Consider the following 23673-nt stretch of genomic DNA (forward strand, 5'->3'; position numbering starts at 1 on the left):
CATACCTCTTCAATCTGTATGCAAAGCAAATCACTCAGAAACCTGAATTTTATGAAGAAGAATATGGCATCAGGATTGGAGCAAAACTCATCAATAATCTGTATTATGCAGATGACACACTTTGTTTGATAAAAGAAGGACTTGAAACACTTGCTGCAAAAAATCAAAGACTACAATCTTCGATATGGATTGCATTTCATCATTAAGAAAACAAAAATCCTCACCACTGTGCTAATAATAGATGGAAAAAAGATAGAAATTGTCAGTTATTTTCTCTTATTTGGCTCTACAATCAACAACCTTGGTAGCAGTGGTCAGGAAATCAAAAGACATGTTACACTGGGAAGTCTGCAGCCAGAGACCTCTCCAAAGTACTGAGGAGCAATGATGTTAGTTTAAAGACTAAGGTGTGTCTGACGCAGGTCATGGTCTCTTCCCTCACTTGGTATGTATCTGAGAGCTGAACAATGAATAAGGATGACAGAAGAAGAATCGATGCCTTTGAGCTGTGGTGCTGGAGAAGAGTGCTGAGTGTACCATGGATTGCCAAAAGAACACACAGATAAGTCTTGGTGAAAGTACAGCCACAGTGCTCGTTAGAGGCAAAGATGATGAAGCTTCATCTCACATACTTCTGACATATTGTTAGGAGAGGTTATTTCTCAGAAAGAGATATCATGCTTGGAATGGTGGAGTGCAAGGTTTTGTAGTATTAGTGAAAGAATAGATCTCCTGATCAATAGAATCTACAGTCCAGAAAGATACATAGTAAATTTTTGTTACAAAGATGCTAAGGCAATTCAATGGAGAAAAGAAAATGTTTTTAACTAATAGTACTGGAGCACACAGATGCTTAAACCTAAAGAAGCAAAAGAAAAAAATATAGGAAAAAGTCTTTGTGATCTTTGGGAAATTACAGTCGGCATTCAAAAATCAGAAACATCTAAAGAAGAAAAATATAAATTAGATTTAATAAAAATGGAAAATTATTCTTTCAATATGAAAAAGCAAGTCACAAAATGAAGAAATATTTGTAATACATATCACTGAAAAAAAAAGACTTGTATCAAGATAAAGAACTCTACTGTCTTAATAAAGGAAATAAGCCAATAAACCATAGGCAAATATTTTCAATAGGTCATTCATAAAAACAAACATAGGAGATCACCAACAAGCACATGGAAAGATGCTCAATATAAAATATAAAATCATACATCCTTATTAAAATGATTAAAACTGAAACATTTGATAACACCAAGGGTTGGCAAAGATGAAGAGCAACTGGAACGCTCATATAATACTGCTGGGAACAAAAAGTGGTACAATGCCTTGGGGGGAAAATTAAGTCATTACTTTGCCATTTTTTTCTTTATGATCATAGCAACTTTATTCATACTGGACCAAACCAGACTTCTATCCTAAGGTAAATTTTAGAATCTCATTTTAACATTATTTTATACTTGGGTCATTTAGCTGTACTGACTATTTGCTTTAGAAGGAATGTAAAGAAGAGAAAATACCTTTTAAAATTTCCTTTATTTCAGACTTAAGCAACTTCCATTAGTGGGGTTTAAAGAAAATTAAACATAGATACTAGAATAATTTAGGACAAACACTTGTCCTGCCCTGTTAAATCTGCCTGTGGACTTTACATTTGCTGTTCTCTCAGACTAGAACACTAATTCTCACTTCACACTACCCTCATTCTTCACTGAACTAATCTCACTGATTCAAATCTCAATTAAAACATCACTTCCTAGGGAACTTTCCTTAATCCCCAATCTTGGGTTAGACTATCTAATATGGGCTCCAAAACGCTGTGTACTTCTCCACCCCAAAAGAGGGAGCTCTGGTGGCCTAGTGACAAGAAGCTGTGCTGCAATCCCAAAGGCATATAGTTCGAATCCATCAGATGCTCTGCTGGAGAAGAAGAGGCAATCTCTTTCTGTGCCATTCGGATCTGATTCGACAGTACATAAGGGGGGGGGAAGGGAGCTCTGGTGGCTTAGTGGGTAAAGAATTATGCTGCCAACCCAAAAGGAGGTGGTTCAAATCTACCAGCTACTCTACTAGAGAAAGCTGGGCATTTTCATGTGATTTACAACCTCTGAAAACCCTCTGGAGGGTCAGTTATGAGTTGGCTCTGACTTGACAGGACATAATAACAATGGCAATGAGTTTTAGTTCCGAATTGGAAACATTCTTTTTTTTTTTTTTTTTTAGTTTGGATATCATTAGTTTATTACAAAAGAGAGACATAGAGATTATTTACATGATGGAAGATTTCAGATGAACTTCAGTGGAATGGGCAGCTTCACATGATGCCATTTCAATAGTAATTTATTTCAGTCCACATACTTCCCAAGAATGTCACCATCTCTAAATAAGAAATAATCCTTGTCATCTATAACTACTTTGGTGCCCCCATATTCTGGAAGAAGAACTTTGTCTCCAACCTTCACACTGACAGGCTGAATTTCTCCACCCTTTCCTTTAGATCCGGATCCAACAGCTACTACTGTTGCTTGCAATACTTTTCCTTGAGATTTTTCTGGAAGCATAATGCCTCCTTTGGTTACAGTTTCAGCTGCACTCCGTTCCACCAATACTCGGTCAAAGAGGGGAAGAAACCTTCTAAAAGCCTGTCTTGCCATGATTCTGATCGTTGCAGCTTGCACCTTACTCCCGCTACTCCGCGGCAAGGAGACACCCGCAAAACTGGCTCGAAATATTCTTATATTCTGATTATTTGTTGAGAACCTTCCTATGGAGTCTTCCCTATAGGCTGGCTATAAGGTCCACAAAGACAGAGGCTAAATCTCTTTTTCTATACCTAGCACAAAGCCAATAGTAAATGCTAAACAAATAGCTGAAATAGAAAGGACACCCTTGTCCTGCACTTCCTTCAGCCCCTTTGCTCCCCACAGATTTTCTGAGCCCACCTATCTGTAGGACTGAAATGACAGACTCAGCTGTCAGGCTGTAGCAGTCTTCACACTGCCCTCGGATCTGTATCCCTGAGGAAATAGGCAGAAAAGGAGAAATTCACCTTGTTGTAGGCCAGGCTAAGGTACCTCAGCTCCGGAAAGGGTGGGGCCAGTGTCTTGTTCCCGGCCTTCAGGGATTTGACAGGAAGAATCTCGAATATGGGAGGAAGTGCACATATTTTGGCTGTCTTAAAAGAAAAGGGAAGGGGGAGTAAAAGTCAAAGTCCCCTCCTGATAAAGAAGCTGAGACCGCCCAGAGCCAACACACTTTCCCTACTGAGTGTGGTGGGAGCAGGGCTGTTCTAGAGAAGCTTGGCCAGAAAAGACAAGTAGTGTCACAAGAGAAGATATTACCAAGGATCTGTTTCCACATTCTTTTAGGTCATATGGGGGCCTAACTCCAGCACTCAATGTTCCAGCTTCAGGCTTTCTAAGGGTACAGCAATGGTGTCTAAATGCTGTCTAAAGACAGCAATGGTGCTGGTGGCTGTGGTTGTCAGGTGCCGCTGAGTTGAATATGACCCATATCGACAACAGATCTGGACCCATAGTGACCCTTTGAACCACGGATCTGAACCCTGTCCTATCCTGTGGCATCTTCACACTTCCTGACATGTTTGAGCCTACTGTAGCAGTCACTGTGTCAATCCACCTGGTCAAGGGTCTTTTACTTTCCATTGCCAACCCTCTACCTTTCTGAGATCACATCCCTTTCCAAAGAGTAGTCCCTAATAGCAACATGCTTGAAGTATGTGAAGCAAACCATCATTTTTGCCTCTGAAGAGCACTCTGGCTGTACCCTCTCCAAGACATGTTTGCTTTTTTTTTTTTGGCTGACCATGGGATGTTCAGTGCTCTTCTCCAGCACCACAGCTCAAAGGCATCAATTCTTCTGGCATCCTTTATTCATCATCCAGCTCTCAGCTGCATAGCAAGTGATTGGAATGACCATTGCCTAAATCAGAAGCACCTTAGTCCTCCAACTGACATCATTACTCCTCAATATTTAGGAGAGGTCCCTAACTACAGACTTTTCCAGTGCAAATACAACTCTTGATTTCCTGATTGCTAGTAACAAGGGTGTTAACTATGGATCCAAGTAAGATGAAGTTAACACTTTAAATCTTTTCTCCACCTATCATGATGTTGCCTATTGGTCCAGTGGTAAGAATCTTTGTTTTCTTGACACTGAAATGCAATCCAAATTGAAGGCTATATTCTTTGACCTTCTGCAACAAGTACTTCAAGTCCTCCTCACTTTCAGCAATCAAGGTTGTGTCATTTGCATAACACAGGTTATTGATGAGTCTCCCTCCAATCCTGATGCTGCCACCTTCACCGATTGCAGCTTTTCAAATAATTTGCTCAGCATACAGACTGAAAAGGTATGGAGAGAGAATATCACCCTGACACACTCCCTTCCTAATTTTAAACCATGTAGTGTTCCCTTGCTCTGTTCACACAACAGCCTCCTGGTCTAGGTATAGGTTTTGTATGAGTACAATTAAGTGCTTTGGGATTCCCACTCTTCTCAATGTTATCCATAACTTGTTATGATCCACACAGTCAAATGCCTTTGCATAGTCAATAAATAAAGTATAAACAGACAATCCTCATGGTATTCTTTACTTACAGCCAGGATTCATCAGCAGTGATACCCTTGGTGCCACGACCTCTTGTAAATCCTGCTTGAACTTCTGGCAGTTCCCTATCTACGTACTGTTCTAGCAGTTTTTGAATGTTCTTCAGCAGTATTTTGCTTGTACATGATATTAATGATATTGTTCAATAGTTTCCACATTCTGTTGGATCACCTTTCTTGGGATTGGGAACAAATATGGACCTCTTACAATCAGTTGGCCAGACAGCTGTCCTCCAAATGGTGGTTAGGTGTTACTGTTTATGCCAGCCCCTTATCCTTTGTCCTAGAGTAGCTACAACAAGATGCATTAACACAGAGAATGTAACCATGTAATACTGAGCTCAAGTATTTCTGAAAGGATGAGGATGGCACAGGATAGGCAGGGTTCAAATCTGTCTGTTCACAGGATCAGACTCACAATGAGTTGTCTTGATGAGTCATTGGCTTGATGTCATCTAACAACAGCAACAACAACACAGTTGGGCCAAAATTTTTTCAGAAAGCAATGGATACGTGCTTTCCCTCCTACTGAAGAAGGGAAAGGAAATTTTCCTGGTAGAGAGAGCCCTTTCTGATGGGCTAGCTCACATCCTACAATGGAGGCTCATCAACAGCTAAATCCTGAATGAAGTGAGCCAGGCCTTGGGGCTTGGAAATGCTACAGTACATCTAGTCAGTTGTGGTATAAAAGTCCCTCTCTGCACAGTTCTTCTGCCTTAGAGTCAACATGTCTGATCATGGAGAAAATGAAAACTGCTTGGTTAGACATGCCTCACCTCAATTTGTTAAGCATCTTTGAATCAAGTATAACTCACAGCAGCCCTTTGAACAAAGGATCTGAACCCCACCATATTCTGTGCCATCCTGGCCATTTCTGACTTGCTCAAGCCCAATTTACTCACCAATTTCTCAAGTTTAGCTGGGACCAAAGGAAATTACAGGGTAGCTATTAATCTAACGATTGGCTTCAGAGGAACTATATTCTGTTCCTAGCTCTAATAATTATTGGATGAACTGGAGAAAGTAGCTTAAATGTAATTTATTCAATCAAGGAACATTTGCATAGCACCAATATGGATCAAGTATTTTATACTCTCCCAGAGTTCAACTACTGAAGTAACATCTGTGGGACAGGTCAGCTATGGAGCTGTGATTATATGGTTCTCCTCTCCAGGTGCTCTGAATACAATCTCTGAGAGGTCTGAGTGAATTGTGGTGACCTGGTAAGGCAGTCTCCACTGTGCAATTCCCCACCTGCAGCAAAGCTGTGCAAGCTGAAGGGGTGAGTCAGACTGGAGAACAGAAAAAAAGAAAGCCAGAGGATCACTTTGGCGTGTGTCTAGCACTAACTAGGAAGCATAAGTGCCTGACCTGAAAACAGGCTGGGCCTACTGAAGGTAGAAAGAGGGTATTTAAGATGGTGCATGTGACGTTCAGAGAAGCCACCAAAGTCTCAACCATCCACCTAACTCCTCAGGTTCTCAGATTTAAAGACAGCACTGATTTGAGCTCTGAGCAGCTTACCAATTAGCTTTGATTCCTGTGATAGACCTGTTTAATGGCCACATATTCTTTCCATGCCAGTAGGTGTGACATTCTGCAGAGTGACCTCACTCTCTGCCCCCTTAAAGCTGCACTTACAGCTTGCTTTGACTAACAGAATGTGGCAGGAGTAACAATGAGTGTCAGAATCTTATAATTCTCCCTTGTTCTCTTGGAACCATGAAGCCACCCTACTATAAAGAAATCCAAATTGGAAAGATTACATAGAGGGAGATACTAAGGCATGCCATGTGAACCGTTCTCCCCCACCCCATATGCCCAAAATGTGCCAGATGAAGGCAAGTGCTTGACTAAGTCTTGAGGATCATCTACTCAGCCCAAATAATTGAGAAATACTAAATTCCTATTCTTTAAAGTAAGTATTAAGTTGATTTGTTATGTAGCAGTAGCTAACTGATACAATTTCTTGCACAGTTACATTTGTGGGAGGGGATGGACTGAGCTACTTCTCAAGAATGCAGATTGGCAAAATGTACAGTTATACTAATTACTATAAATGGATAAATCAGTATTTAGCATATATATATCAGTCTCTACAACCTTAGAGAGCATCTTTCTTAAGCACCCAAAAGTAAAAGTTCTTTATCTAAGCTTGAAACATCATAAACTGTTAAGTCCTTCATGATAGTGTACCTTGCATGCTGCAGCTTTTGAGGGCTCCTGTCAGGAACCTGGTGATTACCCCACTTCCATACCAGTCTTATCACTGCAAGTGAAACCATTATTACTCAACAGCACCTGAAAGCAGCCTGTGGGCTGTGCGAGGGCAGGGGCATGGCTGCCAAGTTTACAGCATCTCCAATGGCCACACAGTGCCTGGCTGATGGAAGTTGCTCAGAAATATCTGTCCAATGAATGGCCTTCCCCAGTGTTATCTACCTCAGGGCTCCAATGAGTTTATTTATATTTGTTTATTAACATTAATATTCAACTCAAGAGCACATACATGAAGTAGGAAATACTTCCTACCTGTGAGGTTGAAAATCCAGGGCGAGATGAGAACACAACCTCTGAAATAAAAAAGAAACAAGAACAGAGGTTAAGAAAAGTGCCAACAGCCCCCTCATAGAGGCTGAGGTCTGGATCAGTCTGTAGGCAGGTCTCGTTCTGACCTCCCAGCTCCAGTGCAATGTGGGAGAGGAGCTGGCATGTCAGTAATAAATCCCTCTATTCTTGGAATAAAATCCCAACTCTTTTCCCAAGCATGAGGCTTTGCATAACCTGACTTGAGTTTACTTCTCTAATTCACCTCATACCACCCTCTTTTTCTCTTACTATATTCGAGCCACACCAATCTCTGCCTGACTTTATAACATGAAAACTTTTTCTAGCCTCAGAACTATTCAGTGGGCAGTATTGATCAGAATGGAAATGAATTGTCTTAGAAGAGAGAAATGTCTATAAAATATATTCTGTGAGAGAATATGAAAACACTACTTGTTTTATTATTACAGAATGTGTGATGTGGGAAGCCAAATGTTAAACTAAATGTTAAGCCAAATGCTTAATAAGGAATTGAAGGAAGCACAAATACAAGCTGGAATTCCTCTTGTGACAGATCATGCTTTTTGCTTGTGATCATGCTTGTGACAGAGATGCTTTTTGCTGATAAAAAGCTTCCAGGGCCCTCTTGCAGAAAGAGTGCTAAGGGTTTTTGCTTCCTGCAGACAACAAACCACCAGCGCTCTCCTGCAGAGGGACTAAGAGTTTTATTTGTGAACCACTTCCTTCCTGAGATAAGCATAAGGTTGACAATAGAGAAAAACTTAGCTTCAAAAGAATTCTCTTGGTGATTTATTTCCTGGAAATCCTCAATAAAGGTTACAGAGACACTTGGTTCTGGGCTTCAGTCTTCAAGCTGTTTGCCCCCTGCCTTTACACTCTGTTTTTTCTCCATCCTTGGTGCCCTCATTCAGTATTTCTTTGTCCCAGTTGACAACAGTGTGAAGACAGTGAATTCGGGAGAACTAGCAAGAGCCATCCTATGCTCCCTATGCATCTGAAAGTGGGACAGTGAATAAAGATTACAGAAAAAGAATTGAAGCCTTTGAGTTGTGATGTTAGAGAAGAGCACTGAATATCCATCCCATGGACTGCTGAAAGAACAAACGAGTCTGCCTTGGAGGAAGTGTAGCTGGGGTGCTGCTCCCTGGAGACAAGTGTGGTGACACTTTGTCTCACATACTTTGGGCATATTGTCAGGAGGGGTTAGTCCTTCAAAAAAATAACATCATGCTTGGAAAGGTGAGGAATAAGAGAATGAAAGGGAAACCCCAAGCAAGATGAACTGACAGAGTAACAATGGGCTCAAGCATATCAGAGATGGTATGATTGTACAGGACAGGGAAGAGTTCAGACTTGTTGTTCAGGGGCTGCTGAGTTGTAGTTGACTTTATGGCCCCTAACAACAACAACAACAACAACCACCACCACCACGAGCAAGTAGCACAGCAGAACAGCAGGATTCAGCCTCTTGAGATTATAAGAGTAAAATGAGACAATAAACAGCTGATCTCAACAGAATAAAGCAAAGCCCTGGAAATAGGGAGCCTTTCTACGTGTTCATGATGGCATGAATTATAAATATCATATGAAAATAAAGGGGGGAAAATAACAGAGGAAAAAACACATAATAGAAGTAACTCACCTATGATGTGGTTCTGGAAGGCGTGTAGGAAAGGTTTGATCAATGAATGAAGTAGGAATTCACAGAGAGATGGCTGTGGGTGCAAGTGTGGGTGCTAAGGAGACTCCCTGGAGACACAGAAACACTGTCCCTAAACACAATGCCCCACTCCCAGCCTCCCCACAACAGGAAGCAAATTCAAGAAAGTGGAACTTTCATTCTAAGGTCTGATTAGGGATTCTTAAACAAAAAGATAAAGAGACAACCAAGATTCTGCTGATATTTGAGGAGAATGAATTGTTTTTATTTTCACAAAAAAACATATATAAAAGAACTAACATCTGAAAGAAACACAATAGGGTTTATTTGGAAAATAGAATAAAACTTAAAAATGGAGTATTTAGGATTTCCTGAGGAATTCAGAAGACTATTCTATTTCTGAAAGAAAAGCAGGTTGCTATGGAAGAGAACTTATTAACAATTTTGTAAATTTAAAATATGATTTGACCCATTGTGGTTGAGCTGGAATCAACTCATAGCTGACCTGGGTTTCCAAGACTGTAGATTGCACAGGAGATTGTTCATTTTTAAAAGATACCTTTTTAAAAGGTATGCTCTACAGAAGAACAGACTCAGCAGAACAGCTAATTCATAAAATGGAAGGGAAAATTTAGCTGAGGATACATCCAAAACTTTTGTAATCTTACAGGATTTTGAAAAGACTATATTGAATATAAAGGAAGATTTATTACTCACATTTTAATACAGAGTATTTAACCAATATAAATCTCTTAATATATTAATCCAACAATTTCATTCCCAAATACTTAATAAGAATGAGTGAGTGTATCCACCAAAAAACATGCAAAGAATCTTCGGAGCAGCTTTATCTATGTTGTTGTTGTTTGCTATTCCTTACCACAGAACTACCAGAGCTCCCTAGCTGGAAATGAGAAATTGCAAAATGTCTTTCAGTAGAAAAAAGGTAAAAAAGTATCATATAAGTGAAAACAATGAAAAATAATGAACAACTGACATATGAACAACAGAATAAGTCTTACTGATAGAATGTTGGGTGAAATAAATTCATACTGTGTAATTCTATACTCATGAATCTCAAATCAGGCAAATATTGTCTATGACAATAGAGGTCAGAATCGTGTATTTACTAATTAGTAGGGTACCAATGTTCAGTAATGGGATATGGGTCATGGTGAAAGTGTGGTGTGAAATTAAAGCTCGCAGATTTCTGTACTTTATTCCCAGTAAATTATTCTTCAACTTAAAGGACACGTAAAAAAGAAAACAGTGGTATGGTGGCACTAGAACAATGGAACAAAACTCACAACTCAAACTCATTGCTATCAAGTCAGAATTGACTCAGCTGAATCCCTAATGGGTTTTCAGAAGCTGTAAATCATATGGAGAAGACTGCCCATCTTTTTCCCATGGGGCTGCTCTCCCTTGCTATCTCCAGCTCTCTCCCCATTCCTCTCTCTTCTGCTTCTCTGTATTGATGTTCTGTTTTACTGTATTTCCACATATGCTGGTGGATTCACATTGCTTGCCTGTGGGCTGGCAGGGCAATTCCTTACTAAGTCACTAGGGTGTTTTGTTTATAATAAAAGTGACATTTCTTTTCCTGCTTCTGAAGGTTGCCATTTGGATTTGATTCTTGGAACTATAATAGCCACCTTGAGACTTCAGTGGGACTTGGCCTAAAAGGACAAAAAGCTAAGGAAGCTCAGAGAAGAGGGCAGTGGGAACATGAGTCCCACCCTGGGAAGTGTCTGAGTTTCTTCTCATTTGGAAAAGAAAATTTTTTAAAAAAACATCTTAACAGACAGAACAAGTTAGGGAGTCATTGAAATAGTTCATGTGAGACCTAGACCTTCCTATCCTAGGCCCAATATCTTAAATCTAGCCGTTCTCTAGGGAGCCACATATTTTTAAAATAAAGTCTAAGTAATTTGTCCCCGCCCTCCATAGAACTAAGGCCCCTAGAACAGGAGGCCTCACACACCTGTCCGGTCCACATCCTTTCTCATGGGCAGCACAGTATAATCTGGTTGCTCATCTGAGTCCTCATACACCCACAGCTTGGGCCGCAGCATTGATTGGTGCTCCTTCTGGGGTCTTCCCTCACCTCCAACCCAGTCTCCAGATCCATCACGGAGGTGAACCTGCTGTAGGTATGGAATCCGGAAAATCCTGTTTTGATCCAGGCTTAACTTCTTCAGTCTTCAGTTGAGGAAAGCAAATACAGAATCACAGCAATAATGACATCTCAGCAACTTTGGGGAAAGAACATGGAATCAGGCTTGGACAGTTATCTTCTTAATGACCCGGAGTCAGTGATTTATCCTCTCTGGGCCTCAATATTCCTATCCCTAACATGGGGATAATAATAAGTAGTAATAATAATAATAATAATAATAATAATAATTTCTCAGGGTTCTTCTCAAGACTAAATGAGATCATATATGTACATAGCCTGGCAAAAAGTAGTGTTTAGTATATGATAGCTGCATCCAAAGTAGTCTTTCTAGGGATCTAAAATTTAACTATTTAAATGCCTCATTCTCTTTACTCCAACCAAACAGGGCTTTTTAAAATGGTGGAGTTTTTTAATATTTTATATTGGTTTGTTTACAAGGTTCATATCATTGTTTTTCACACTACCATTCATTCATATTGTGTTTCATGCAATCATTCCCATTCATCATGTTTTATAAGATTAATCACCATTAGGATTGTAAAATGATACAACCACTTTGAAAGGCAGTTTGGCCATTTCCTCAAAAAGCTGAACCTAGAAATCCCACATGACATAGCTCTTCCACTGCTTGAATACACCCCAAGAAAATGAGAACTGAGGCACAAATGGAGACTTGTACACCAGTGTTCATAGCAGTGTTATTCACCATCACAAGAACATGGAAACAGTCTAATGTCCAAACACAAGGGAATGGATTGAGAAATTATGGTATATTCACATGATGGAATACTATGCAGCACACAGGAGCAATGATTTTGTAAATCACTATCTAACTTGGGAGGGACTGGAGAGCATTATGCTAAATGAACTCAGTCCCATAAGAACAAATACTGTATAAGACCATTGTTGTAGAACATGTATGAGGATCCAAGGGGGGAGAGGGAAGGAGGGTGGTAAAGGGGTGGGGGGGCTTGTTAGTCATAGGGTCACACAATTTGATGGGTGGAGGGAGAGGTGGGTAAAGGAAATGGGAAAGATCTTGTGTGAAACTTTGTAAGTGAACCAGTATAAAATAAGAATTTTATTTAAAAAATTAATCACCATTGAACTAATACTTCCTCATACAGACAGCAGGTCCATTTCTTTCATATTCTCACCTTCCCCCCCATCTCCCCTCTCAGGGTCAAGATCTTGACCCCAGCTGTCCCTCTGCCTACCCTCCTCTCTCTGTAGTATCTAACCCAGCCACATGATCATGCCTGTCCTTTTCTAGATGAGTTAAAGCTCAGAGGGGAGAAGTGACTTGCCTATAGCTACACAGCAAGGATGAGTGGTGGAGCTGGTTTGAACCAGGCTTTCTGGCTTCCAGAGCAGTGCTCAGGGTAGGAGTGAGGCTGGGTTTAGAAAGCGCACTGCAGAGAGGGGCATGTGGTTTTACCTCCTGAGCCCAGCCAGGCTGGCAAAGCAATTGGGGCTGGAAAGTTTGTTGTCATCCAGCATCAGTGTCTCCAGCGCTGGGAACCTCAGGGTGTACTTCTTGCTTGTCAGCGTCATTACAGATGTTTCCCTGTGAGTGCAAAGATCTTGGGTAAAAAGAAAGGGCAGGAAGAAAACGCCATTCTCTCCAGGAATTAGTGGAGGCAGAGATCCAATCAGGGAGGCTAATCAACTTAATAATTTCTGTAGTGCTCAAGAGAGGACCCTTTGGGAAGGGAACAGAATATAGGATTCTTTCCTTAGCTGGCCTTTCTCTCAAGTCACACTCACATCACAGTTTTCTGTACCTGTTGTCCTTCCTTGGCTGTTTAACATTTAGATGTGGGCATTGTATTGCAACTAGAGCCATAACTGTCCCTACTGTTACACATTAGGGAGCTCTAGTGGCTTAGTCAAAAGGAACTGTGCTGCCAATACAAAGATACATGGTTTGACTCCACCAGCTCCTCCTCCAAGGCAATTTACTCACTCTGAAAACCTGCTGAGTCAACTGTGAGTAGGTTCTGATTTGACCGTAAATAACAAACAAAATTAAACTGGTTAAACTTTAGATGGAGCTGGGTCAGAGAGACCTGTTTACATAGAAGGGTGGGGAGAAGTAAAGAAGTTTTATGTGTGTATCTGACACTGATGAAGTCAAGAGCATAGAGAGAGAGGATTTGGGTAAGTGACTCCAGCTGTAGTCCCTGAACCCTCACTGTGGAGAAAGACTGCACACATACACAAGCTGGTAGGAGGGAGAAACAATTGGTAGTGCTCACAGCAAGTGGCAGGTTGGGCAAGGCTTGAAGGGATTGAGAAGGGACGTTCTATAGTTAGATCATGGCACAACTTTAGCTCAGGGAAGACTCCTATGTTTGCCATCCTATCCCAAAGAATGGAAACCAGGGGACTCGCAGGAGACAGAGCACTTGACATAGACCACACCATTGTCACCATTAAGGACCATTCTTAATCTGTCTTGATGTTCTCTAAGGTGACTTCATAAAGTGGATACATCAGAGAGGGATGGATACATCTCATCTTAAACCAAACCCTCTGAGGATTCCCAGAATGCCTGAGAGTGGGACTTAAGCTCCTAAACTACATGGTAGGACAGGAGGTAATGGCATTTTAGTTACTACCATTCAAGTTACCTCATTTGCATCTCCAGATAAGTCTGTTTAACTACACAAGTAGACAAATCATATTTTCATCTCTACCTTGAAATCCTACATTTCATCTCTTCTACACACCAAAATAGACACACAAAAAAGACATGTAGGCACAAATATAAATACACACAAACACACATATAAATCCCAAAAAACACATGCAATAAGACAAAAGGAAATAGGTATTAAATGTCTACTGGATTTGGCACTGTTAGATGTTTTATATATGTCATTTCAGAACAGGTCTGAGGAGACATTCTTTTTGTCCATTTTATTCAGATGTGAAATTCAAGCACAGAGTGACAAAGCCCAAGGTCTCATAGCTAAATAACTGGTAGAACTCAAATTAAAGGCAGGTCTGCCTCACTCCAGGCTCTTTCTACTATCTCAAATTATCTCTCACTCACATTCACATCCAGATCCATGTGAGGAAATGAAGGGGAGCTATAGCCTGATCCAAAAAGAGCCTGTGGAAGACAATAAATTATTAAAAACTAGGGGTTTTTTTACAGCAATGGTGTATAACCTTAGGGTTAAGGGAAATTCGGAAGCAGGAAGTGGAGGAAAGAGGCTTGATCAAGTAGCAAGAGGAACTCAGGAAACATGACTGAGAATAGCGCTGTTATCTGCTCTTGCTCCATCGTAATTACAAACTTCTGCTTATTTTGACTTTTTCAATTGATGATTATAAATTTCTATACAGTTTTAAGAAATAATGCAGACAAATTCCCAATTTCCATAAATGGGAGGTGGATTGATTCAGTGACTGGGATAATTGGGATGGGAGTATCAGAGACAGTGCGAATGGCGCAGGACAGAGCGGAGTTTAGGGCTGTCGTACATAGGGTCGCTATGAGTCGCAGGCGACTCGACGGCACATAACAACAACAACAACATGCTATACTAGTTTGACAAGGAGCCAAAACAAAGAGAATAGATGGCCAAACAAGAGTTGAACAGAAGATTTCACAGGGCAGCTCAAGAAGACAAAGCAAAGTACTATAATGAAATGTGCAAAAGGCTGGAATATGAAAATAAAAATAAGAGAAGACCTTGTTCAACATTTCATAAACAGAAAAAATTGAGGAACAAATTCAAGCCTTGAATTGCAATACAGAAGGGTGGGCAAAATTCTTAATGATCCAGGAAGCATCAAAAGAAGAAGAAAGAAATACATAGCTGCTGCATCAGAAAGAATTGGCTGACCTGGAACTATTTCAGGGAGTAGTATATGAATAAGAACCACTGGTGACAAAGGAAGGGAAGAAGTAGAAGTTGCACTGAAAGCACTGACAAAAATAAGGCCCCAGAAAAACACCAAGTGACAAGTTCCAGTAAACAGATGCAGACCAGGACATGCTTACCAGGCTAAGCCAGGAAATCTGGAATATTGCAACCTGGCCAACTGACTGGAAGAGATCCATAATTATTCCTAATTTTTTTTAAAAGGTGATCCAACAGAATATGGAAATTATCAAACAGTATCATTAATATCACATGTAAGAGAAATCATTTTGAAGATTATTTAAAAACCAATTAGACCAGTACATGAACAGAGAATTGCCAGAAATAGAAACTGGATTTAGAAGAGGCCATGGACCAGGGATATCATTCATCAATGATGTTGGACAATCTTGGAGGGAAGCAGAGAACACCAGAAGGAGGCTATCTGCTTTTTAATGACTATGCAGAGGCATTTGGCTGTGTGGATCATAGCGTATTATGGCTAACACTGAGAAGAGTGGGAATTTCAGAACACTTAATTGTGTTCAGTATAAATCTATACCTAGACCAAGAAGCTGTTGTACAAATAGAGCAAATAAATACTGAACATTTTAAAATCAGGAAGGGGGTGCATCAGAGTTATAACCTTTCTCCAGACCTATCCAAACTGTATGCTGAACAAATTACATGAGAAGCCAAGTTTTATGAATACTATGGCATCAGGATCAGATGAAGACTTGTCAACAGCCTATTTTAGGCAGATGACACAATCCTGCTTTCTGAAAGTGAGGACTGGAAGCATTTGCTGTAGAAGATCAGACTGCAGCCTTTAATATGGATTACACTGTAACATCAAGAAAACAGAAATCCTCACCACTGGGTCGATAGGCAACATCACGACAGATAGAGAAACGAATGATGTTGTCAATGATTTGATTTTAATTGGATCCACAATCAACATCCTTGACACCAGCAGTCAGGAAATCAAAAGACATATTGTTGTTGTTGTTATGTGCTGTTGGGTTGTTTGCAACTCATAGCGACCCTATGTACAACAGCCCTAAACCCTGTCCTATCCTGTGCCAATCGCAGTGCCTCTGACACACCCATCCCGATTACCTCACTCACTGAATCAATCCACCTCATAGAGGGTCTTCCTCTCCTGCGCTGTCCCTCCACCCTCCCAAGCATGATGTCCCTCTCCAAGGACCTGTCTCTCCTTACATGTCCAAAGTATGTCAGACAAAGCCCCAGAATCCTTGCCTCCAAGGAGTAGCCTGGTTTAACCCTCTCTAGGATGAATCTGTTTGTTTTCTTGGCAGTCCAGGGTACATTCAATACTCTTCTCCAACACCACAGCTCAAAGGCGTCAATTCTCCTTCTATCCTCCCTAGTTATAGTCCAGCTCTCTGATGCATAACAAGTGACTGCAAAGACCATGGCCTGTATCAGGTGTACCTTAGTCTCCAGAGAGACATCGTTGCTCTTGAGTACTTTAGAGAGGTCCCTAACAGCAGACTTTCCCATCGCAATATATTTTTTTATTTCCTGGATGCTGGTGCCAAGAGTGTTGACTGTGGAGCCGAGCAAACTGAAACTGTGAACAATCTCAATCTCTTCGCCATCCATCCTGATGCTACCAAGACATATTACACTGGGAAAATTTGCTGTCAGGGACCTTTCCAAAGTGCTTAACATGAGCCTGATCCAAATCATGGTCTTTCCAATTACTTGCTATGCATCTGAAAATTTAACAATGATTAAGGATGTCAGAAGGAGAACTGATTACTTTGAGTTGTAGAGTTGGAGAAGAGCACTGAATATTCCAAGGACTGCCAAAAGAACAAACAAGTCTGTCTTGGAGGAAGTGAAGCCAGGTGACTCCTCAGAGTAAGGGCAGTGAAGATATCATATACTTTGGGCATGTTGTTAGGAGCGACTAGACCTTTGAGAAAGACCTTATGCTTGGAAAGGTCAGTGAAGGAGAGGAAGATTTGTGACAAGATGGACTGACACAGTGACTGCTAATGGGCTCAAGTATAATAGAGATGGTGAGGATAGCACAGGATAGGGCCAGGTTAATAGGGTCACTATGAATCTCAGTGAATTTGATGACATATAACATAACAACATACTATCACAAGCAAGATACTGACATTGAAATAATCCATCCACCTTACTCAGATTTCTCTAGTTTATGTATGTCTGTGTGTTTATTAAGTTGGATTGCATTTTCAACCTGCTCGTAAATGGTTCATGTTCACGGTAGTGATTCACAGTCAAGATACTGAACATCTCCTACACCACAGAACCCTTCATAACGTCCTTTAATAACAATAACCTTCTTTTAACACTTCCAATCCTAGAATTACTCATCCATTCTCTAATTCTAAGATTTTGCCATTTCAAAATTATCCTGCAAATGAGATTATATAGTATAAAACATTTTGAGATTAGCTCCTCTTTTTAACTCTGCATAATTTTCTTGAAGATTCATACACATGGTATTAGAAAGAGTCCTGGCAGTAATGTGGGGAACAGGGTTGAAAAGCCAAGATTAGAGACAGTCAGCAAAGAAGCTATTAGTTTATTTATTTATTTATAATAGTTTATAGCTATTTTGTTCCCAGTATTTCAAGGTTACAGACAATACTTTTCTTTTTCCTGGAAACATCAACTTTCACACACTGAATTTTTAATCTACCTCTGAGAGCAATTACAGGAAGGTGCACAGAAGCTCTGCTGCTTTACAATTAATTGGTCAATCTTTTGAAGAAATATAAAATATAAATATAAAACTAAGAATAGCTAAGCTAAGAAATAAGCCTTCAGAAAATGCCTCTTGATATTTATAATGGGGAAGCTGGCTCAGCTCCTGTCTCTCATGACAAGTTACATCACTTTGTCTTTTTAAAGTTCCATCCTAATTATAACATGGACAAGTTTCTTTTTATCTCTAAAAAGATGTTTTAACATAGAGCAGCCAGTGAACAGGGAGGTGAAGAGGACAGATGTAAGGCTTCAAAGCAAAAGCATCAGGCTCTCCCACTGAGCTCTTCCCATGGTGGAGTTAGGGGAAGAACTCTTTGAAGTGGTGGGAGTCCATCAGGAGGCAAAAAGCCTAGGTTTCCAGCTGTTCAGAGTGGTGCTATTTTTATTATACCTTCTCTTGCCAAAAAGAATTTGCACCTTATAATATCTGACAAGTTTTCATTTTTGTAGAAACTAAGAGCATGCCCCAGTGGTTGGATTCAAGAATGAGAAATCATGTGCCATATGAGAAAAGTCATGAAAGTGGGGATCAGACCCAGGGTTTGTGCCATCTTATACTTGCTATGTGATTTCTGACTAGGATTGAGCATCTCTGGGCCCAATTCTCTACCTAAATGGTAGACAGGGGTTTCTTTTATGTTTACATTGTAAGACTTTGGGTTAGGCTAAAAATGACACTCAATAGAATAAACTATGGGTTGCCACAAACTTGGCAAATCTAATGACACAAGGTCAAATGTCAGATCAGTGTCTAGTTAAGATATAGAAAATCTACCGTGCATACATAAGATGAGAAAGGAGTAGCTTAACAGTTTGTTTAAAAAACCTTATGATGTGGCTATTAAAAAGCTAGGGTTCTTTTAGATGGCATTATTAGGAATACAGTGGTTGGGGGGGGGGGAAAAGTTAACAGTCCTGGCTCAATTGATCATATACAAGCCCTAGAGTCAATTTATGTGATCCAATTTTGTTGTTGTTAGGTGCCATGGAGTCACCTACGATTCATAGCAACTCTACGTACAATATCTCTGAAGCCTGCCCTGTCCTGAGCCAGTCTTCCTGACTCTGACACTCATAATCCCACTGCCTTAGTCACTAAATCAATCCATCTCATCCAGGGTCGTCTTCTCCTGTGTAGTCCCTCCAACCTTGTGAACATGATGTCCTTTTCCAATGATGGCCACATGCCCAAAGTATGTAAGATGGAGCTTCAAAATCCTAGCCTCCAAGGAGAAACTTGGCTTCACTCTAAGATAGACCTATTTGTTTTCTTGACTATGCATGGCATGCTCAAGACTCTTCTCCAGCACCCTAACTCAAAGGTATCAATTCTTCTTCTATCATCCTCAGTCATTCTCCAGCTCTCTGATGCATAGCAAGTAATTGCAAAGACCAAGAACTGGATCAGGTGCACCTTAGTCTCTAGACTGGTATCACTGCTTTTCAATACTCTGGAAAGGTCCTTGACAGCAGATTTACCTAATACAATTAATCTTTTAATTTCCTGACTGCTGGTGACAATAGTGTTGACTATGTAGCCAAGCAAGGTGTAACTGTTAACAACCTCAATTTCTTCTCCATCCATTATGGTGCTGCCGATTGGCCCGGTGGTAAGAATCTTTGTCTTCCTGATGTTGAACTTCAATCCATATTGAAGACTGCAGTCCTTGATCTTTTGCTGGAAACACTTCAGGTCTGCCTCAGTTTTAGCAAGCAAGATTATGTCATCTGCATAACAAGGCTGCTGATGAGTCTTCCTCCAATCCTAATGCCACATTCCTTCTTATGAGGCCCAGTCTCCTGAGTGATCTGTTCTGCATGTTGATTGAAAAGATATGGAGACAGGATGCATTCCTGATGCACTCCATTCCTGATTTTGAACCATGCAGTGATTCCCTGCTGTTCCAAGTACTGCTTCCTGGTCTAAGTATAGGTTTCACAGGGAATAGACCTAATGAGAAAGTCAAAGTGTCAAATTTAAGCTCAAAATAAGTAATAAAAACTCACTGCCATCAAGTGAATCACAACTCATAGTGCTTGTACAGTAACACTGAGCTGAACTATTTGGTGAACTACTTGGCAAGGTTTCTATGACTGTAAATATTTATCAAAACACACTGTCTCATTTTTCTCCAACAGAGCCACTACTGGGTTCTAGCCATAGACCTTTCAATGCTTACCCCACTGTGCCACCAAAGCTTCCACAAAATATGGAATCGTTGTTGGGTTGCTATTGTTACATGTCAATGACCTGACTACTACTCATTGTGACCCTATGAACAACAGACTAGAATCTTGTCCTATCTGTACCATCTTCACAAACTCAGAAATGTTCCAAACCATTGATACAGTCACTGTGTCAATCCATCCTGTTGAAGGCCTTCTTCTCTTTCTCTGACTCTCCAACTTTGCCAGCATGATGTCTTCTTCCAAGGATTGACCACTCCTGACAAGAAGCTCAAAGTATAGAGAAAAAGTTTCTCATTCATTGCCACTAAGGAGCACCCTGGTTTCCCTTTCTTCAAGACAGATTTGTTTGTTCATTTGAAGTTCATGAGATATCTAGTATTCTTCTCCAACACTCAATTCGAAAGCATCAATGTGTCTTTGGTCATCTTTATTCATTGTCTTTCAGATGCACAGGAAATAACTGGAAATACTATGACTTGAATCAGGCATACCTTTGTTTTTAAACTGACATCTTTGTTCTTCAGCAATTTAGAGAGATCCTTGACAGCAGATTTTCTCAATGCAACATGTCTTTTGATTTCCTGTCTGCTACTACCATAGGTGTTGATTGTGGATTCAGGTAAAATCAGACTGTTAGTAGCTTCAACCTTTTCTTTCTCTATCATGATGGTGTTGACACATATTCATATTGAAGACTGTAGTCTTTGATTTTCTTCAATAAGTGCTTCAAGTCTTCTTAACTTGCTGCAAGCAAGGTTATGGCTAAGTCTTCCTCCAATATGATCAAAGATCCTTCACATAGGCCAGCTCCTTGGTTTTCTCAGCACAGATTGATTAGGCATGCAGAAAGGACAGAACCCTGATGCACCCCTTTCCTGATTTTAAACTATTCAGTGCTCCCTTGTTCTGTTTGGACAACTACTTCTTGGTCTAAATGTAAGTTTCACATAAGCACCTATACTTTCAGAGCTCTAGGATTCTCATTCTTCTCAATATTATCCATAAATTGTTATGATTCACACAGTTAAATGCCTTTACATAGTAAATAATATACAAGAAACATCTTTCTAGTATTCTCTGATTTCAGTCAGGGTCCATCTGGTATCAGCAATAATATCCTTCATGCCACAATCTTATCTGAAACCATCTGAATTTCTGACAGTGTCCAATCTGTGTACTATTCCAGTGGTTTTAAAATAATCTTCAGTAAGCTTTTATTAGCAGGCAAGTGATGTTTTATAATTGTTACATTCTGCTGGATCACTTTTTTGGTAGAATGGGAACAAATATGAATCACTTCCAATCAGTTGGCCAGGTAGCTGTCTTCTAAATTTCTTGGCATAGGATAGTTAGTAAGTCCAGAGCTGCGTTTATTTCTTGAAACATACCAACTGGTAGTAAATCAATTATTGGAGTCTTATTTTTTGCAAACACCTTTAATGCAGCTTGAACTTCTTTCTTTGTTACCAGTGGTTCTTAATCATATGCTACTTCCTGAAACGATTTCTTGTTGACCAATTATTTTGGTACAGTTACTCTGTGTATTTCTTCCATCTTCCTTTGATGCTTCCTGCATAATTCAATAATTTGGCCATAGACTCCTTGAGTAGTCAACTCAAGGCATGAATTTGTTCCTCAGTCTTTCAGTGTGGGAAGTGACAAACATGTTCTTCTCTTTTGGCTTTCTAACTTCAGCTCTTTGCATATTTTGTTATAATACTTTGTGTTCCCAAGCTTTCCAATCTTCTGTTTATCTCTCATACTTTAGCAATTCCTCCCTTTGTTTTGGTTTCTATATGTTCTGGTGCAGATTTCAGAGTCTCTTCTAACAGTCATTTTTGTCTTTTATTTCTTCCCTGTCTTTGTAATGACCTTTTGATTTCTTCATAGATTATATCTTTGATGTTCATCCCATAACTCATCTGGGTTTTGGTAATTAGTGTTCAATGCATCATATTTATTCCTGAGATACAGCAGTCTAAAGATGTTGTTGTTAGATGCCATCAAGTACAACTCGATGTGACCCTGTGAACTACAGAGCCCATCCTATCCAGTGCCATATTCACCATCTCTGACATACCGTAGCCCATTAGCCTATGTATAAAAATGGAGTGAATCAAATATGATTTCTTTAACTTACCCAGATAAAGATAATAGTGAGATCCAATGCTGAGAAATAAGAGATACACACCACAACAAGATAAAGGTAAACAACCCAACTGAAAAATGGGCACAGGATATGAACAGACACTTCAACAAAGAAGACTTTCAGATGGCCCACAAGCACATGAAGAAATGTTCAAAATCCCTAGTTCTAAGAGAGATGCAAATCAAAACAACTATGAGATATCATCTCACCCCAGTAAGAACAGCAAAATTTAACAGAACAGCAAGCAACAAATGCTGGCGAGGTTGCGGAGAAACTGGAACATTTATTCACTGCTGGTGGAAGTGTAAAATGGTGCAACCACTGTGGAAGGCATTGTGGTGCTTTCTCAAAAAGTTGCAAATAGAGATACCATTTGACCCAGCAATTCCACTACTGGGAATATACCCCAAAGAGACCATAACTGCCACCTAAACAGATATATACACGCACATGTTTATCGTGGCTTTGTTCACGATAGCAGGAAGCTGGAAACAACCTAAGTGCCCATCAATGGATAGAGAGGCTGTGGTATATTCACACAATGGAATACAACGCTGCATTGAAAAACAAGGAATTCATGCAAAATTATTCAAAATAGATGACCCTGGAGGACATTATGCTGAGTGAACTATCTCAGTCACAAAGGACAAATACTGCATAGTGTCACTGTTGTAAAACAGAACTGACATCGGGGTTGGAGGGGAGACTAAGAAAGATGGGATAAATAATGTATACTGTATTGAAACAGATGAGTGAAAAAACTGTTTAAAAGGGATATGTGATTGGGTATTATTATCATGACAGGAGTCCAGGACGAAGGCTGCATGGTGGAGTGGACCTGGGGGGAGGGACTGTAAAGCAATAGGGGAACTTTTCTTTTGCTTTTCAAGGAAAGGAGTGTACTGGTGCGAGAGGGGTGGGCGGGGAGAAAAGTGCAACAATGAATGAATGGAATTCCAAAGTCTCTGTAAATTTTTATTAGTATTAATTAAAAAATATTTTAAAAAGAAATAAGAGATGCAAATAAGTTAGAAGAGAAAAGTCATGTTATGCAAGGTTAAACCTGAAGTAAAAGGAGAACAAAGCAGGTAACAGACTCAAGTTATGTAAAGTTTTGAGAAAATCTTAATTATTTAATCTTTAGAATAGTACAAAGTTGTAGTGATATAATCAGCATATCTGATCATAAAAACGTATCTGAATACAAAATGAATGGGAGGGGAATGCAACAAAAGCTATTTGACTTAAGGAAATGGGAAAGATCCAGTGTGAAAAACAATGTATCCAAACTTTGTAAGTAAACCAGTATAAAATTTAAAAAAATAAAGCTATTTGACTGTGAACAAAGTATGAACCAAGGGCAAACCACAGTTTAAATAAAGATGATGTGTAGCCAACAAAATGCTTTATATAGAAGATATAAAAAGACTTCTACAAATAAGCCCAAACAAAATACAGACAATACATTTTTAAAATAGGCAAAAGACCTGAACAGGAACTTCACAAAAAATGATGTCCAAATGTTTGTTGTTGTTATGTGCCATCGGGTCATTTGTGACTCATAGCGACCCTATGCACAACAGCCCTAAACCCTGCTCTATCCTGCGCCAACCGCACTGCCTCTGACACGCCCATCCCGATTACCCCAGTC

General features: G+C 39.9%; 1 protein-coding gene across 1 annotated transcript in view; it reads right to left on the reverse strand.

Annotated features, from left to right (window-relative positions):
* Nucleotides 1-23673, reverse strand: part of XRRA1 (X-ray radiation resistance associated 1) — a 70163-nt gene that overhangs the window by 20356 nt on the left and 26134 nt on the right. The window contains exons 7-10 of the mRNA XM_006885736.1: nt 12475-12603; nt 10842-11059; nt 7162-7202; nt 3050-3175 (exon numbers count right to left, since the gene is read on the reverse strand). Coding sequence (XP_006885798.1) covers nt 3050-3175; nt 7162-7202; nt 10842-11059; nt 12475-12603 — 514 coding nt within the window. The remainder of the gene's footprint in view (nt 1-3049; nt 3176-7161; nt 7203-10841; nt 11060-12474; nt 12604-23673) is intronic.

This window comes from Elephantulus edwardii, unplaced genomic scaffold (assembly GCF_000299155.1).
Source record: "Elephantulus edwardii isolate Elephantulus edwardi_28Jun2011 unplaced genomic scaffold, EleEdw1.0 scaffold00044, whole genome shotgun sequence".
In the NCBI taxonomy this organism is placed as follows: Eukaryota; Metazoa; Chordata; class Mammalia; order Macroscelidea; family Macroscelididae; genus Elephantulus; species Elephantulus edwardii.